At 33.0% G+C, this 17,172-nt stretch overlaps 1 protein-coding gene and 1 long non-coding RNA gene across 11 annotated transcripts in view; one reads left to right on the top strand and one right to left on the bottom strand.

Moving 5' to 3' along the window:
- LOC112638284 overlaps window positions 1-17,172 on the top strand; it is a 213,180-nt gene that overhangs the window by 127,932 nt on the left and 68,076 nt on the right. The gene's annotated exons all lie outside the window — the stretch shown is intronic.
- LOC105256714 (multidrug resistance protein homolog 49) overlaps window positions 1-17,172 on the bottom strand; it is a 53,768-nt gene that overhangs the window by 16,403 nt on the left and 20,193 nt on the right. For 8 of the 10 annotated variants that reach the window (XM_020029202.2, XM_020029204.2, XM_011266893.3 and 5 more), the window contains one exon: window positions 1,306-1,442. In XM_020029202.2, coding sequence (XP_019884761.1) covers window positions 1,306-1,420 — 115 coding nt within the window. In that variant the 5' untranslated portion in view covers window positions 1,421-1,442. Of the gene's footprint in view, window positions 1-1,305; window positions 1,443-11,211; window positions 11,542-17,172 lie in introns of those variants that run through there. The other 2 variants (XM_011266892.3, XM_011266895.3) reach the window with 1 other exon arrangement.

Raw genomic sequence — 17,172 nt, 5'->3', positions numbered from 1 at the left:
AAATATAATACATGATCAGATGGTTCTTATGTTTCTTATGCCTTTCTCTTTTTTTTAAGAAATATGTATATTCTTTTAGAAATATTTATCGAGTTCCTTCCGCGGACTAATAAACGATAAAAATATTTACTAAAATGATACATCGTCTTTTAATCACGAGTCTAATTCGAAAATTCGCATACGGCACTGGTAACCCCTATATACTTTACAAGACCTGTGTAACCGATCGCCCCTCAAGAAAACTTTCTTAGTCGCAGCTCTTGTGGAAGTAACTAAAACGAGTAGCAGTCTCTGCTCGAAATTTCAAGTGAGACATTTAGTACCTCTTAATACATTTTCGTCACAAGTTGTAAGTTAATTGAATAATTCGTTGCCCACTTTTATCGTATAACTCAAATGAAATCCATTGAACTTGCGCTCATTATTAGTTTATTCGCTTAAAAGTAGCTGGTAAAATAGTTGTTATCAATATAAACTTTATTTACAATGTTTCTAAAAGAATATGCATGGTTCTTTATTTACACATTGATCGCGAAAGATACATGATATATTCGAAAGAATAAATTTAATAACGCTTTATTGCATTATTATCGATATGGTGGAAAGTATAATAATCGACTACATGCAATAACGTATATAATGTACATATATTTTATACGAAGACGCGAGTTTTTATAATAATTATTTATAATAATATGTTATAATAACTTTTTACTTTAATAATAATTTGAAATTTTTTTATATCTTATATCAAAACAATTCGTTCTTATCTAGCAATAATTATTCATTGTCATTTCATATGCTCGTAATCTGATACATATCTTATATTCCTATCATGATCGATTTGCGTTGATTACATGTAATACTGCACTTGATTATTGCGATCATTTTGCGGTTACATATATGTATACATGGTGATGACTAAATTGTTCTGCACCGATGCTGATTGGTAATTATAATCGTTCAAATTGAAGAAAATGAAACGATATGCGAGCTCGTAAAAATATTAAAGCCAACAAAGCACACAGCATTAACACTAAATCTTAAGCAATTCGAGTCAATCAAGTTATTCGAGCTTGATTAAATCGTACATCGCGACATGGATGGATTCATGAGTATTTTTATTTTATCGGTGGAATTATGAATATTTTTATTATTATCGAAATTTCAAATTAAAAAGACCGCTGTGTTTTCACAAATTCAATTGTATAATCTATTGTACCTTAATTCCACGTCGAATAACGCAATAAAATTCTCAATTTTTAAACAAGTAAACGCAATCATTCTAATGATATCAATACTTACATCTCGAAAGGATCTTTTCCGGACGGGGAGAGTGATTTGATCTGAGCGTCTCCATTTGAATATCTAATGAGCCCTCGCGAGGGCTTGCGGATAACGGATAAATTCGCTGCGTCATCGTGCATTCTCAATTAAAAACTCTGTAATCATAAATAAAAAAAAAGATAATAAATTAAACAATGATTGAAGCCTATAATTTAATTAAATAAAATGTTAATTTTTAATTTATTTGCTTTTTCGCATTTTTTTTTTATTTTTTCACATTTGCTTTCGCGTCATCGTTTTATCTTGTATCATATAAATTTCGCGGAGCAACAAGCCAAGGACAAAAATTCTCGTTATTGCAATATCGGACTTGGGAATGAGCAATTCACTCGAATTGAGTGCGTTTCACGCAGTTAGTCATGTTGCGACACAAATAGCGTCCCTATTTACTCCCGCCATTATCTACTATATCATATGTTTGCGTGTCGAAATACTCAATCTAAACAATGATTAGACACGTGGTAGTCGCGTTAATTAATCGATCGGTCGCTATAAGCTATATTAATATCAACGGCAGCAGCGAGTTCACTCTACGCTCTGGCCTATTAACGGGATATCTCGTTTACCTCCGTCCATTTCGCGAGCGCCCCTAAAGGGAAACGTCGATTTGATACGTCGAATAAAACGAAACTTTATCCAGCCCGTCGCGACGGATCGACGACTTTTCCGATATGCAAATGCGATACCTTGACTCGGGTACCTTGACGTTAAGAGGTTGATGCAATCGGCGGCTACGGCGAAAGGGGATCGGTCAGGAACGATGTTAAAACTCGCCCGGTCGATGCTTTTAAGAACGCGCGATGAAAAGCGCGAGCGAACAAGACTTCGTTAGGCCAGTGAAAAAAGTACTGACGAGGGGCGTTTCATGTGACTGTCCGATCCAGCCGACGGTGGATGCTGCGTTTGATTACGAAAAGCGTACGAGTGTACGAAACGCGCGATTGCAGATTTTCCCGTATCAATCCTCTCGAGAGTGCGCGGATAGGTTCTTGGAAATTAAATTGTTCCCTCCCCTATTTCTTTGCATCTTCAAGTGTAGAAAAATTATTCAGACTTTCCTCCCTCTCGATAGATTACTCTGTACAATTCTGATATTTAGTTTGTCAATTACGTGGTGGAATAGAACCTTGTTATCTTTGCTATTCAAAATTAGAACAACGTAAGAGCCCGTGTAATTATAACAGCTCATTCAACTATGTAACTTCCGTTATCGTAACTACTTATCTCCATTTAATCTCCAATTAATCTTTTTATCACTTTGTCAAGTTTCATAAACTATACCGCACCGGATCGAATCGATAAAGTCTGAAGCTCCCTCCTCTTAGTCATATTAGACGTAATGCTCGTCATTAAAACTTGATTAATACCGTATTTATTGATTGCAATCGCTCCAGTATCACGTACGATGAAACACGAATGAGAATTATCGAACGCTGCTTAAAAATTAAGCCTCAAATTTGCCGTGGCTAAAGAGAAGCTTTGTCTCGATTTTCTTGACCGAACTCTCTCTCGTCTCTCATTAAATACCCTTGACGTTTTGATATCAAAACGTCAAGGGTATTTAAACGCTCGAAACAGTTTCAGATTATCCTATTTCACGATATTCCACGATTTCCCGATTTCATTTGTGTCTCCCAACCTTCAATAAATTGTCTACGCTCGGGACTCGCCTTCTAACAAGCAAAGTCTCTTTTTTCCACCGTTGAATCTGACACACGAAGGAGTTTATAAAATTTTCCCCTCGTTCCGGTTGATCTAACACGATCGACCTATTGGCTTCGGCAAATAAATTGTCTCCCTCGTGTGTGTGTGTGTATATATGTCTGTGTGTCTCTGAGTGTGAGTGCAATCCACCCTTTCATTCCTGCCTTACTCTGAAACCATTGCAATTCCTTCGGAAATCTTTAAGTATTGCGCAAAATCAATAGTGTGTACCTTGCAATTCTTACTCGTGCAAGATACACATTCATAGATATATTTCTCCCTTTCTCTTTCTTTTCTCTCGAATCGAAATAAAAAAATTACACGAAATGATAAAATAAAAAGATATCGATAAATGCAAATTGCAGTTGATTCGCGCGAATTCTCGAATTCACGAATGTCGCTTTCTATCCGCGCGATTTCAACTTTCTCGGGCTCCTTTCAGAACTCGTAAATCATCGATGTGATCAAATCGGAAGTCGGACGGAAATAGCTGTCACCGAGATAGCAAGACGCATTTGCCGCATTTCATCGGGCCGCGATATAGCGTACACAATACAACCCATTAATGACATAAAAGATATTGTCGAGGAGAAGAATGGACCGCGAGGGTATTCTCGGAATAAAGAAGTTTGCGCGCGCGAGCTGCTAAGGCCGCTTTCATAATGTCGCTTGACTTTTCCAATATACCTATATAATGTCGTTAGGACGTCGGAATCGCAAAGTAGAGGAGTCTAACAAACACGGAGACGCGCACAATCTGCTTTCATCGAGCTTTCTCGAGCGCGCGCGCGCTTCGTCGCGTCGCTGAAAAATCGCGGCTAATTGAAAAAATTGCCAAAGTTGCGGAAACTTTCGGAACGGTAGTCGTCGCCTCCGGGTGGTGCCCATCTTTCGCGCTCGCGAAACTCTATTAAGCTCGAAAACTAATTTCCCAACCTCCAGCGGGGCGGAGGTCTCGTAATCCTCGGTGGTCTGCGGCTCTCGAGACACGTGTCCGGGGAATCGGCGATTTATTATTTTACGCGGTTGCAGATGATCTGTATTAATTTTTGTTACAAAAATTAATTTTCCTCGAAGACTGAAGAAAATAAAAAAAAAATAATGGATCTTGCGGAAGACACGTCCAAAATTAATATTTCGTTAAGTTATTATTACGATGAAATATCTCACACATTACAAAATAAATTCAAGAGTTGTGGAGAACAGCAACATATATTTTGGTGAATATTTTACTTTTATTTTAATTATTTATTCACAGACATTTTTAATTATTCATTCATAGACTTCAATTAGTTAAATGAGCTTGTTATTTGCAATATCGTCCGACGAATCCTATCTACATGAAAGATATCATGAAAGATACCTCTATATTTCTTGATATTTCTCGTTGCACTTTTGCAAAAAACGAAGCTGAATATCGGAAAATACAAATACGAATCACGATGTTCCCTCATTCGTGGAAATAAAAATCCGTCTTCGCCGTGTACTCTTGCTAGTCTCAATGTAATTAACACGACGTTCCGTCGGTACCTCCCACTGCTTTGTGAGCCCCGGGGTTCGTTAAGCTCGGCAAATTAATTTCCATCGTATTTTCAAACCCCCAACTGCAATTCTTGCGGTCTGCTCGCGCGAATGCGAATGCGAATACGCGCGTTGCCGGGCTTGCAGCGATTCACGACCGCGGTTCCGCATCCGTTTCGTCGGACGATACCCCTTTCTCAAATGGAAAATGATGCCGCGGAGGCGAAAAATAACGGGGGTTGAAAGTGCGAAGTCGCGCGAAGGAAAAACGCGGCATACTTATTCGATTCGCGTATTTCACGCGCTTCTCTTCCGGCAAGGAATAAATTAAATGTAACAAATCGAAGAAAACATTCTTATGCAATGTGACTTTTGCAAAATGAGATCGCGTGAATAGCGCAAATGCGGGACCCAACGTTCTTCCCACTCTTTCCGATTAGATTTCTTTAGACCGTTCACCTACGTTCCTCGGTCAATTTAAATTTTTCTTAACGAAAAAGTTTACGAGACGTCATATAGTTTGTTGCAATTGTTTAATCCTTAATACATGTTGGATATTTTCAGAATTAAACGATAAATCTCAAACTTCTTTTAGTGAAAAGAAAATTCACATGTAAATGAACGATATATTATCTCTGATAACTGCGTCGCGGGGGACTCAGTTATCAGAAATGTTCATCCGGCACTAGTCGTTTTCTAAGTAATAATCAGATAGTAGCGATCGATTAAACAAGATAAGATTAGACCTCCATTTTCCTCCGTGTCGTAAATGAAACATAATTATGAATCGAATTATAAGTCGAATTATCGTCGTTGAACTAAAGTTAAATGTGAAAAGCAATAAAACTTACGACTAATCGATGAGCTGATAACGACGCTAATATATAACTTTCATTGTAAAATTTTTAAAATGATATACAGCAACCGAATTATATCTTTGAAGTTTTTTTTACCTATAATATCTCCTCGCAGCGGTACTAATGTTGCAATACGTGAAAGCCAAGAGAAGATCGATGGCTCCGCAATACATCATGTCAGAAATTAATTCAAGATTTGATATCCTCCACAGACACGAACTTCCGCGAGTGAGCAAAAAAGAAGGCTCTGGACGAACTTCGTTAACTAATGTCGAGGCGTGACAGAAAGTTGCGACTTTTTTCCGCAGCAGCGAAAAAGTAATACCCGGCAAATCGATTGGTGCGAATGACGCAACAAACTTCCCACTGTCGGACACGAAAAATTGGGCGGGTCGCTAAATACACAGGAGATAATGATTAATTTCCTAATTTGCTAACTTAAGCTCTTTCTCTCTAATTACGTAAACAGAAGACTAATTAGATTTTCATCGAAGCCAATTATAATTTTACTGCGTTTATACATCATAATTCTATCTTGATAATTATTCGAAGTACCGACATAACTTTCTCGAAAACTTTTATATCTTACTTTTTATATCTTACTTTTCCCTATTTTTCCCTCTCCTTTTCGGAATATATGTCAAGGCGAGACGCGCCGCAAAGTTTAGTATTTCGAAATAATGAGATAAAACGGGGTGGGAAATTTGGTTTGTGCGGAGGCAACGCTCTTTCAGAAGCTAATCGATTCGTGGCCACTGTGGGGCCATTTCGCAGGATCATCCCTACTAAGGCGAGGTTTTATCCACTGGGATTCGCCGAGTATCTCGATGTAACCTGCGAAAGGAACAACTGACTTTACCCCAGGAGACATCGCGCCTCGAAAATACGATGGAGAAAAGTCGTAGAACGAGTTCTCTCAGTAGTTTTAACGCGTACAGGTCAGCCATTGGATGCGAGAGCAGAGTGAATTTTGCGAAAATCGATGAAAATAGTGAGATATTCGAGACGTACCGTCCGTTTATCCCATCTGATCATAGTTATCTCGGGTAGCACAATTGCAACGTAAATATTTGTCACGTTTGTCCGCAAAGTTAATATATACTTACAAACTCGCGTAAAGTTTTCATGTAAATCTTATAATATATTCATTTAATTCGATGCAATAAAAATAGATGATAGTAACCTTTAAATTATGACAATATAAATAAATCTAGAAATGCGACGAATTAATTAAATGAGACGAAGAATGAAAGTAATAGCGTGATTATAATTTGCATGTTTCGTTCAACTTTTTAACGGGAATTAAATGTTAATAATTTAACCCGCGACGATAGCAATCACGGTATTGAAATTAAAGCGCTCGCTTAATGAAGAGGATTAAAGCGTACAGTATCTCGGTAACAAAGCTCAAAATCCTCATCCCAACACTCGCAACTAAGTATCCTTGACTTGTCGACCGTTCAAGTTACGAGAGTTTCTAGTTTAATACTGTTACAAGAATCAACGCGAAACAGATGTGTCCGCAGAAATCTTCTCCATTTCACGCTATTAGTCTGAACGTTATCTTTACGGAGCATCTAACATCGAGTTTCCTCCAGTAATTTCAGCAAAGTGACTATGCAAAAGACATTATAAAGAGATTGAGAGAGAGAGAGAGAGAGAGAAAGAGAAATCGAATTGCATATATATTGTAATAAAAATAAATTGTTATACATGAGAAATAAAATATAATTAAAACGAGAAAATAATAGCAATATAAAAATAGCTTTTAATTTAAAAAAGTGAATTCTTTTTCTTATAATAAGAGAGACGATTTTTTTATGACAATTAGAAGACTCTTGGGTATATATTTATTTATAGTGTTATGTTTTTGATGAGTCATTTTGATTCTTTTGATGGATATCTTAATGAGCGCAATTTTGTGTAGATTTCTTACTAGATATGAAACGCTGTTATAAGATTGCATCATGATTTACATGGGATGATATCAATTGAAATATTTATATAATGGAGAAAATCAATCGTGTGAATTGATTTGCTTATCGAGATCATCATATTGTAGATAGATGCTCGAAACGACGTGTCTTCTTTTCTTAGAACTTTTAGTAAATTTATTTAGTAAATTTATTAGAATATTTTTTTTTTATTTGAAATCTCTCATAAGAAAGAAAAAAAGCTTCTATAATTATATAAAATTCACATTTTATATAGTATTAAAATTTTTAAAATTATAAATCGAAAGAAATTGATATCTCACGCACAAATTCTTAAATATCATCATAATAAGCAAGTATAAACTGATTGCTAATAATAAACTGGGGAAACACTGTGTCAGTAATTTTGAAAATCATTCTCAGTATAATTTCATTTTATCTCTCGTTATCAAAATCTTGAGCATTAAAATCTTGATCACTTGATTTTCATAATTAAAAATAAACATGGTACTACATTGATTGATGCAATTGTTTTGTTAAAAAAGGGATCAATTCTTAAAAATCATCAAATAATCTCGAATTATTGAATTAATATATATTTATAAATTATTAATGAATTATAAATAATTTATCAGGAACTTTTTTCGAACGATAAATATTACCGCCAAAAAAGTTTTCGATTGTATAATATTTACAGAGTGAACGTAAAATAAGGATGGATTTATGACAGAAAGTAGATATAAATGTTTTGTTTTCAAAATATTAGTAGATTCAATATATTTATGAATGCATTTTCATAAATAAAAAGAGATAATGCATCTATAATATGAGAGAATATTCTGCAAAAATACATTGTCGAAATTGCTGTCCGTGAATTTTCGTCATAATTGCTCATATATTATACAATTGAAACATTTCAAACTAGATAATTATGGTTTCAAACACGCCTGCGATTAAAATAATAACGAAATTATTACAGGAGATACTGCGTAAAAATTTGATTAATGTATGTATGTATATTAATATGTATTAATGTATATATATGAGGTTGATATATATTGTAGGTTTTTTATAAAATTAATTTTGTTGTAAAAAGAAATTTTTTTATATTTCGCTTATATGTCTCTTTAAGAAAATTAGATTTTTTTGCAAAAAGATTGAATTTTATACAAGATTATTTAATTTTATACAAGAGAACCTACGACAAAAATACGAGAGAGAAAATTTGTACATTACTTAATCCTTTTCCATTTAGAACTAGAAACTTTTGCTTAAACTTAGAAAAAATCAAATTATTAGACACTATATATATATATATATATATATATATATATATATATATATTGTATATATATATATTAATGAATTGAATTTTTATGATGATAATTGATGATTATTTATGATTATTATGTATATCTTTTAAAGTAAAAAATCACACCATTTATTTGTATCCAATACGAATTTGTGTAAATCGACTTCATAGATAAAAATATCATGACGAAATTACTTTATCAATTTACAAAAGCATGCGTGTTTGATAACGCTTGCACGCTATGATGCTGTGTAACTGCCTCTTGACAACATTTCACAATCAACTATATCACAGTCGATGATGTTGCTATTTGTATTTATCGTAAATATTTGACATATTTTGAAGCATTCATGAATACAATCTGATATGTCAAATCTCGCAAAAATTTCGAGAAGCATGACTTTTTTTATGTAATATACATTGCGCACACATGTGCAATATTAACAATTCTTTAAAATTATTATCTTATCTCTAACATCGTAAAAACAAACACACACACATGTTTGAGATATAAAAACTTTTATATATATATAAATATGAAATTCTTCCGTATATCAATATATAATGATATCAATACATGATTAATATATTATCGAATTTTATATCATTAACTCATATGTCTGCACAAACTAAGGAACACTGTCAAAAAAACAAAAACATAATACAAATAAAAAAGATTAAAATGAAAGATGTTTAAGTAAAAAATTGATTATACATATTATATTCTAATATGTCATCTTATTGCATTAGTTAGAATTAAAACTAAAAGAATGCATTTTATTGATTAACCTATTCTAACTTTATAACACTCGAACCAATTTAGAATAATTTCAAGAGGTCAAAAATACCTTATATGAAAGAAGAATGTCTATTGATTTCTTATCACCAGATTTACATTTTCAACGAATATTTATCGAAAATTATTTTAAAATTAAATCTTTTTTTTACATATGTGTCAAACATATAATTTTAATAATTTATAACACTGCTTTTATGATATCTTAAAAATCGAACTTTTTAAGTAATAAATATATGAAATAAAAATTCATATTCCAGAATTTTTGTGTATCGAATTATATTCGAAAATGTATTGCAATATTGTTTGTAATATTTTTGTAATCGGCTTAAAACTTGAAGGAAGACTTGTCCCAAAACACACATGATAAATCGACGAACTATCGGTGAGCTTATTTTTGGAAACCAACTGATCTTTTCCTTCTGAAATTTATTTCTGATACAAAAAACGAGAAGAAGGCGGGTGAATGTTATCAAACGAATTCAATTGAAAACTTTGTCGAAAAACTTGGCAACGATGCTCAAAAGATGGTGGATTTCTTTATCGAGAAAACGGCGCGGTAAAAATAGATCGATTCGGGTCGTCTGGCAAGACTTTATTGCGACGAGAGATGAAAGAAAATTATTTTCGGAATTGTTCAAATAATCACGAAAATTCATAATTTACATCTGCAATATATCAGGTGTAAAAAGACGATGGTAGCAATTATAAACATAATCCTTAGTAACGATCTTGGATCGTTTGCAGGCGAATTTGCAAGTGAGAGCACTTGATTTCAACCGCTCTCGATCGACGATATCGTAGCCCTTGATTTTACGCGAAGCGTTTCAATTCGACATAATTTATATGCTACGCACACGCGATGAACGCACCGCGAGTGGTATCAAAGGTAACTGATTTAACGTGACTACAGATTATAGCCTGTAGGCAGACACATTGGATCTTTGATGCTGCTCTCGATTTCCTATTACATCTACTCCTGTTGCATGTACAATCTTGTTTGCTCATGTAATGCATCCTAACTCATAATTATAAAGCGTATAAAGTGTTCAAATGTCTCAAACGTATAAGGAAATTATAATCTCTTATCGGGATACTGAAATTTTTAAATTGAAGAACAGATCAATCATCTGCGCATACGAGATAAAAGGAGGAAACATGAATACATCAAGCCACTATTAATGGGTTCATTAATTGACGAAGCAAAAAAATTAAACAATCGAGAGATGTATAACTTACAGTATTATTCTATGAAATTAATGATATGATAATTTAATGGACGCGTTAGAAGTAGACCGGAACGATCGAAATAATGAATCGAGAATCAATCAATATTAGAGATATCGCGCATCAAATATACGAAATCTTCATTTTTCTTTTATGACAGTTATTTTGATTGCGCGATTTCGAATCAATCTTCGGCAAAGCATCGTGATGCAAGTATCAGCGATAATGACGGGATTTAGATTCGATCACGTCTGATACAAATGATCTCTCTGACGATCCATTCAAGTCCCTTCGAATGAACAAGGGAACGAGCTCATCCATCCCAGAGACGACCTTCTCGTTCGTATTCGTCACGGTATATCGGACGAAATCGTTTTCTTCCAGGTGGATCTCGAAAATATTTTGATATTGACTACCGACTGCTGATCCAATTTGCCTTTCGGCTCGATCTAATCAACGCGAATATCCTCGGCGATATTCCTAATGGTCTGCGACAAGTAGGGGAAAACTCACCTTCTCTTCTCTACTGCTTTCAATCGATATCTCAAATATCTGATGAGTTTTGGCTGGACCCCGTCATAAGTGTCCCTCGCAATCACAATCACCTGTCTGTGTCACTTTGGCCCCTCGAAGATACGTGTGCTGTCTTCGTTTAATCCCTACACTTCCGAATGTATTAAATGGCACACACACACACGATAGGAAATACACCTGAATTATCGCGAAGTATAGAATACGAAATATAGTATAGGTGCACAGCACTGCTTTTCACTAGACAAGACACGACGAGCTTGAGAAAGAAACGTCACGAGGAAATATTACGATCCGTTCAATTGATATAGTCACGAATCACTAAGTATCGTTTAAAGACGCTTGTCTTTTATAGGCGCGTGAAATGCTTAGATAAGATGAGACGTGAATTGACTGATACACAGGTTGCGATTGCTTGGGGAAAACGAAATTTTCCTGTCGCAAGCAGAATATGACGATGAATATTTTACAACTAATCATGCGTCATATAATGAAAAATTCACACAGGATCCCAATGTGCGGTTTTGCGACAATGAAAATGCGCATAATTAAACGATTGAGATTATCTTATTTTGAAGGAAAGATGCATCTGTCTCTTCTATATTAATAAAACACAGTATAGAGATTTCCAAATCAAAAAAATATTATGATACATGAATTATTTTTTTAGAAAATACAAGCTGTGTATTTTTAGATGATTTCTGCAAAATTCATATAAACAATTCCTGACATAATTTCGTAAATTCCTTACATACATTCTTTTTAAATATAAAATATTGATTATATTTTATTGTTATACTTTAACAAAGAAAGAATCGAAAGTTTCTTCCGATTTTGATGAACTTGGAGATAAATATATATCAAAAAATTTGTTATGTAAATATATTTCAAATAGTCTAATATTTTTACATGTAATATTTTTACATGTAAAATGAAACATCCACAATATGCAAATAGTCTAATATTTTTACATGTAATATTTTTACATGTAAAACGAAATATCCACAATATGCTTCTTCTATCACTCTTATATTGATGATTATTAATAGTAAAAGATAATTCTTCAATTTAAAATTCAATCAAAAGTGCTGAAGAATACTTCTCATTATTATTGTTATCAAAGAAGACTTATATGATAGAGCTTTTCAGTCTTTAAAGCAATATACTTTTATAATTAAAAGTTAAAATTAAAAGTTGTATTGAAGAGTCTACTTAATTAATATATACATAACGTGAGAGATGTAAAAATTTCGAGCAAATTTATAAGAGTGCCCTTATTTTCGATCATTAATTATTCAAAAATTATTAATGCCCGCATATATTTTCATTAGAAACACATCAATCTCATATTAATTATCTTACCTTAATAAATATTGATATGATTGTAGCGTGATATTTTTTGTAGTCTTCTGCTCTGTGACAGCACGTTAACTAAAAGCAAGTTTGAATCGTTCCGGAAATAACTAACTCAATTTCCATGAAATATTACAAAATTTATTTTTGAATGTGAATTAGAACCCACGAGACAGAATTATGATTTTTAGACATTAATCATTCTTTTTATAGCAAATATACGCAATGCGGAGCAATATATTCTGTTATCTAGAATATGATTTATTCTTTCTTAAAATAAAATGTTGCTTAGAAACTAGCAATAATATTTAAGATTTTTCATGTGATTACAGATATAAAATAATCGACATTTGTATAAAAGAATAATCTCATAATCTCTCGCATCATATCTAGAATGAAAAATTTCCTAGAACATTAGAATTGGCAATCACATACGGGAAACTTTGGATTGAAAGATGATGTGATTTCCGTTTAATTCCGTTTTTCCTTATCTGTATTTTAGTAGAAAAATGAGATTTGGAAATGATCTTCATGAAAAAATATTGCTAAATTCTTACATACAATCCTATTGTTATAATAAATATTGCACAAATTTTTCATAAATTATAATTTTATATTTATATTCACGTTATAATGCTTAACTTGCAATGAAATTAATTAATATGATCAAAGTCGGATTATAGTAATGTTCGATCAGAGTTTCTTGTAAGCATCGTAAAAATTGAATTGAATGATGCATATAATCATTTAGGTTTCTACAACACAATAATTGCGTTTTCGTGCGTAAAATTTATAACATTGGCATTTCGTTTTCGTTCTTGTTGTTCATTACTCTTCTCACAATTTATGTTGAGCTTTGTCTGTCTGGACGTGATTTCAAAACAATTTAAAAATTTTCGTTATTTTGTTTTTCAAACCATTTTTAACGAAGGTATTTTTTCTCTTTCACATAAATCCTTTGTTTTATAATTTTAAATTGTTTTTTCAGCATTTTTTCTTTGATATTTTTTTATTTTTGCAACTTTGTTTATATAAAAATTAAGGCACTTACACCGTCCCCTTTTATAGTTACCATTATTGACCATCGTTTGAACACGTTATTTGAAATTTCATTTCTTAGCATGCGTCCATTGGCAAGACGTCGTGTGGGATGTATTTTAATAAGATGATCGAGCATAATTTTGGTGGCCAGCCGTTTCAGTGAACATACAAGATTGTTTTTTTTGGCAAAAAACCAGATTTTTATTTCTGTTCCGAACGAGAAAAGAAATGCTTAACATTATCGAATCTTAAATGATTGGATAACGTTTGTTAACTCAAGAAATTGTTGCGTCATAAGTATTTCCGTAAAATTCAAAGTCATTTGTCCTGTACAACGACTCATTATTCTTTTTGATTCTTTGTATTTATTTACTTCAATTAATTAACTTCATATCGACATGTTTATTGAATAATTTCGCTTTGTCACATTGTTGAAGGTCCAAAAGAAATGTTTGTAAAATTTTGTGTTGAAATTATAATTTTTATATCATGCAATATTATCTGCGATTTTTCTTGGTCCTAATAAATCTTCCTTGCATTATTGATTTACTAAATTAACTCGAATAATTTCTAAAAAGTTTAATAGTCCGATAATTGAATAAGTTTCCTTTAGTATTACATTAATTGAACCAAGAATCCTTTTATAAGAGGCACAGACTGTTTACAACTTTCTCTTTGCATCGTGTAAATTACCGGAAATATGAGAATTCCGCAAGGGAAGATTGCAAAAGAATTCAAAGGAGAAGAGCAACAAGACGCATTAAAGGAGATCTACGAAATTTATTGCGACATTTCGCTAACAACTAACGTATATATATTTCGCAATTATTATTTATAATTTAAAAGTAATAATTTTTATTATTATATACGCATTAATCAGATTTCGAAAATTTATGAACGAGAATAATTCAACTGTTAACTTAATCAAAAATTTTTATATATCAATATTTAATAGTTCATATTCAGAATAATATCTAGAATTTCAATAGGCTTATTTTTTCCGCTTGATTCTTGAATTATGTACTATTGAATAATTGTTTTTTTTATAAAAATAAGAAATTCTTTTTATAAAAGTAAAAAGTTCTTTTTATAAAAGTAAGAAGTTCTTTTCTTTAATCTAGAGAAAAAATGAAAAAAAATTTTCGATTAGCCTTGAATCGCAAGAAATGCATTCTAAAAATAACCGCGCCGGTCTTTAAATTGAAATAATAATAATGTGTAATGTTCTGAAGTGTTCTAAATGTTTCACGAACATAATGATAAATTTGCTATGCATTCCACCACCGCAACAATCAGCGTGGCGTCTGCGCTGACAACCGCCAAGTGTATTTCTGCTAGACATGCTGACATGACATTGACCTTAACATTTCTGAGATCGTAAAGTCGGTCTAATTCACGATGAAGGAAAATAAGATTCGTGACTTGCGTAATTTTAAGCGATATTGCAGCTAATTTTGAAGCGACATTTTAATCGGCGATGCCGATCTCGAAAATGAACGTCGATTCTAATAATTGACCATTTTTTTGTGTCATTCCTGGCTATTCTCGAACAACCGACGCCGCGACGCCTCGACGTCGAGATGCTTATACAACGACGATATCTTACAATTAGTCTCTCCTTTTCGAGGCCGTCTGCACGAAGTACCCGTCGAACCAGTTGTAACCAGTATGGACCGAACGGACAAAAAGCATGTCGCGATGGATGGCATCGCCTGTTCTTGGCCAACAAAATGCAAAGCCAATCTATTTGCGAAATTTCTCCACGTGTAACTAATCATGATGTTGGTAGAGTAATATAATATCAGCGCTTTTAAATGTCAGCCTTTAATGCATAAATTAGCTGTGAAATGATTTCTGATTTACGAATGATAAAAATACTATAAAATATTTGAATGACGAAACAAATCCTTGCCATTATCGCGACATTATATTTATTAAATTTATATAATTTTTATAAGAATTAATTTTCTTTCTAAAAATAATAAACGAATTGTGGCGCATTTAACGTCGCAACACGGCAGATCATAATGTTGGGATTTGATCGTAAATATGGATTGTTAGTATACAGTTCTCTATAGCCAGACTTATAAATGGATGGAGCCAAAACGTTATAATCGGTTTTCTAAATCGGCTATAAATTACGACGATGGATAAACTCTGTCGAAAAACATATAAAGATTTCAGAGAAAGATGGATGATAGTGATCGTCAAACGAAATAAATCGTTGGCAAATCGATTATTTCTACGATTTACTATACATGACATAGACAGAGCGATCTTAGAACCGCAACTGCACAAAATGCTTGAGGAAAATCCATTCGAATTGATAGAATGACCCGCTCTCTCGTTTCTTTCAGCTCCTTGATCTCTTTCAAGTACAATACCAAGTCTCGAAATGAATTTACAGAAAAATGTTTGCCTGTTACATTTTTGTAGAAAATCGCGATATGTTTCCAATGATTTCCGGAAACACAATAATCATAATATTTCCGGATACAAATCGATGTTACAGTGCGCGATATGCGTTTGCTTTATTACACTAACCATGGAATCACTTGTTGCGTAAACAATTCACGCATGAATTGATCTGTTGGGAATTATTACGAGATAATATCATGCATCATGTTACACGCACTTGCGCTACATCGGAATACACTGGCTCGTTTTTATCTATTTCAAGCAACGCGAAATTTAAATTGGCCACAACGTCGATTCGCATGTCGGATACATTTAAACTCTGCGCGTTCCCGTTCTGCATGTTTTATAGAGCGCTTGTAGTAGCGCTTGTAGCCTCGTTGTGTATTTTGTTGGCTATACGAGAATTATCGATATTATTACGCGTGCGAGTGAGATTATATTTTCGAAGTGATTTGTCAGTGACAAACCGCCGCCTGTCGCACGCAATGCGCGACATGTCGCATCATCGACGGTGTCATTCGGGCATGAAGACGTCCGAAGGCAACGATGCAAAATTAAAATCCGCGAAGCAATCACTCAAGTGAGCCATGATAATCTATATGAAATATTCGTGCGACTTTTATATGATAACGATAACGATAAGTGTTGGAATTTCCTATGCTTATTTTTATTTGCGCGTGAATCTCAAGCGTGACAATGAAATTCCGATTGTTTGTGTTCTTAGAAATTAAGAGCGAGAGTCCATGTAAATTTCAAAATCTTATGTACAGTATCGGTCAAAAATATATCACCTTTTTTGAGGATAATTTTATTCAAAGTGTATATATTTAATTAATATTTTTCTTAAGTTGTTGTGTCCATTATTAAATGAAAAGTCTATTGTTTAGTAATCTATATACCTATTATTAAAACATATGACTAGATAGAAATATATACACTTCGAATTAAATTATTCACTTTGAGTTAAATTATTCTCAAAAAACATGAAGGTGATATATTTTTGGCCGGTACTGTATGAATGAATAGTGTACATATGAAGTGTATATATAAACAAAATACATGAGAATTTAAAAATTTATGTCCTATATGTTGAAAAATAAATTTCTATTCTCCTATTTTTCAAATTTTCTC

Source organism: Camponotus floridanus, unplaced genomic scaffold (assembly GCF_003227725.1).
Source record: "Camponotus floridanus strain SB8 unplaced genomic scaffold, Cflo_v7.5 scaffold28, whole genome shotgun sequence".
Classification (NCBI taxonomy): Eukaryota; Metazoa; Arthropoda; class Insecta; order Hymenoptera; family Formicidae; genus Camponotus; species Camponotus floridanus.
This window is presented reverse-complemented; position numbering and strand designations above follow the sequence as displayed.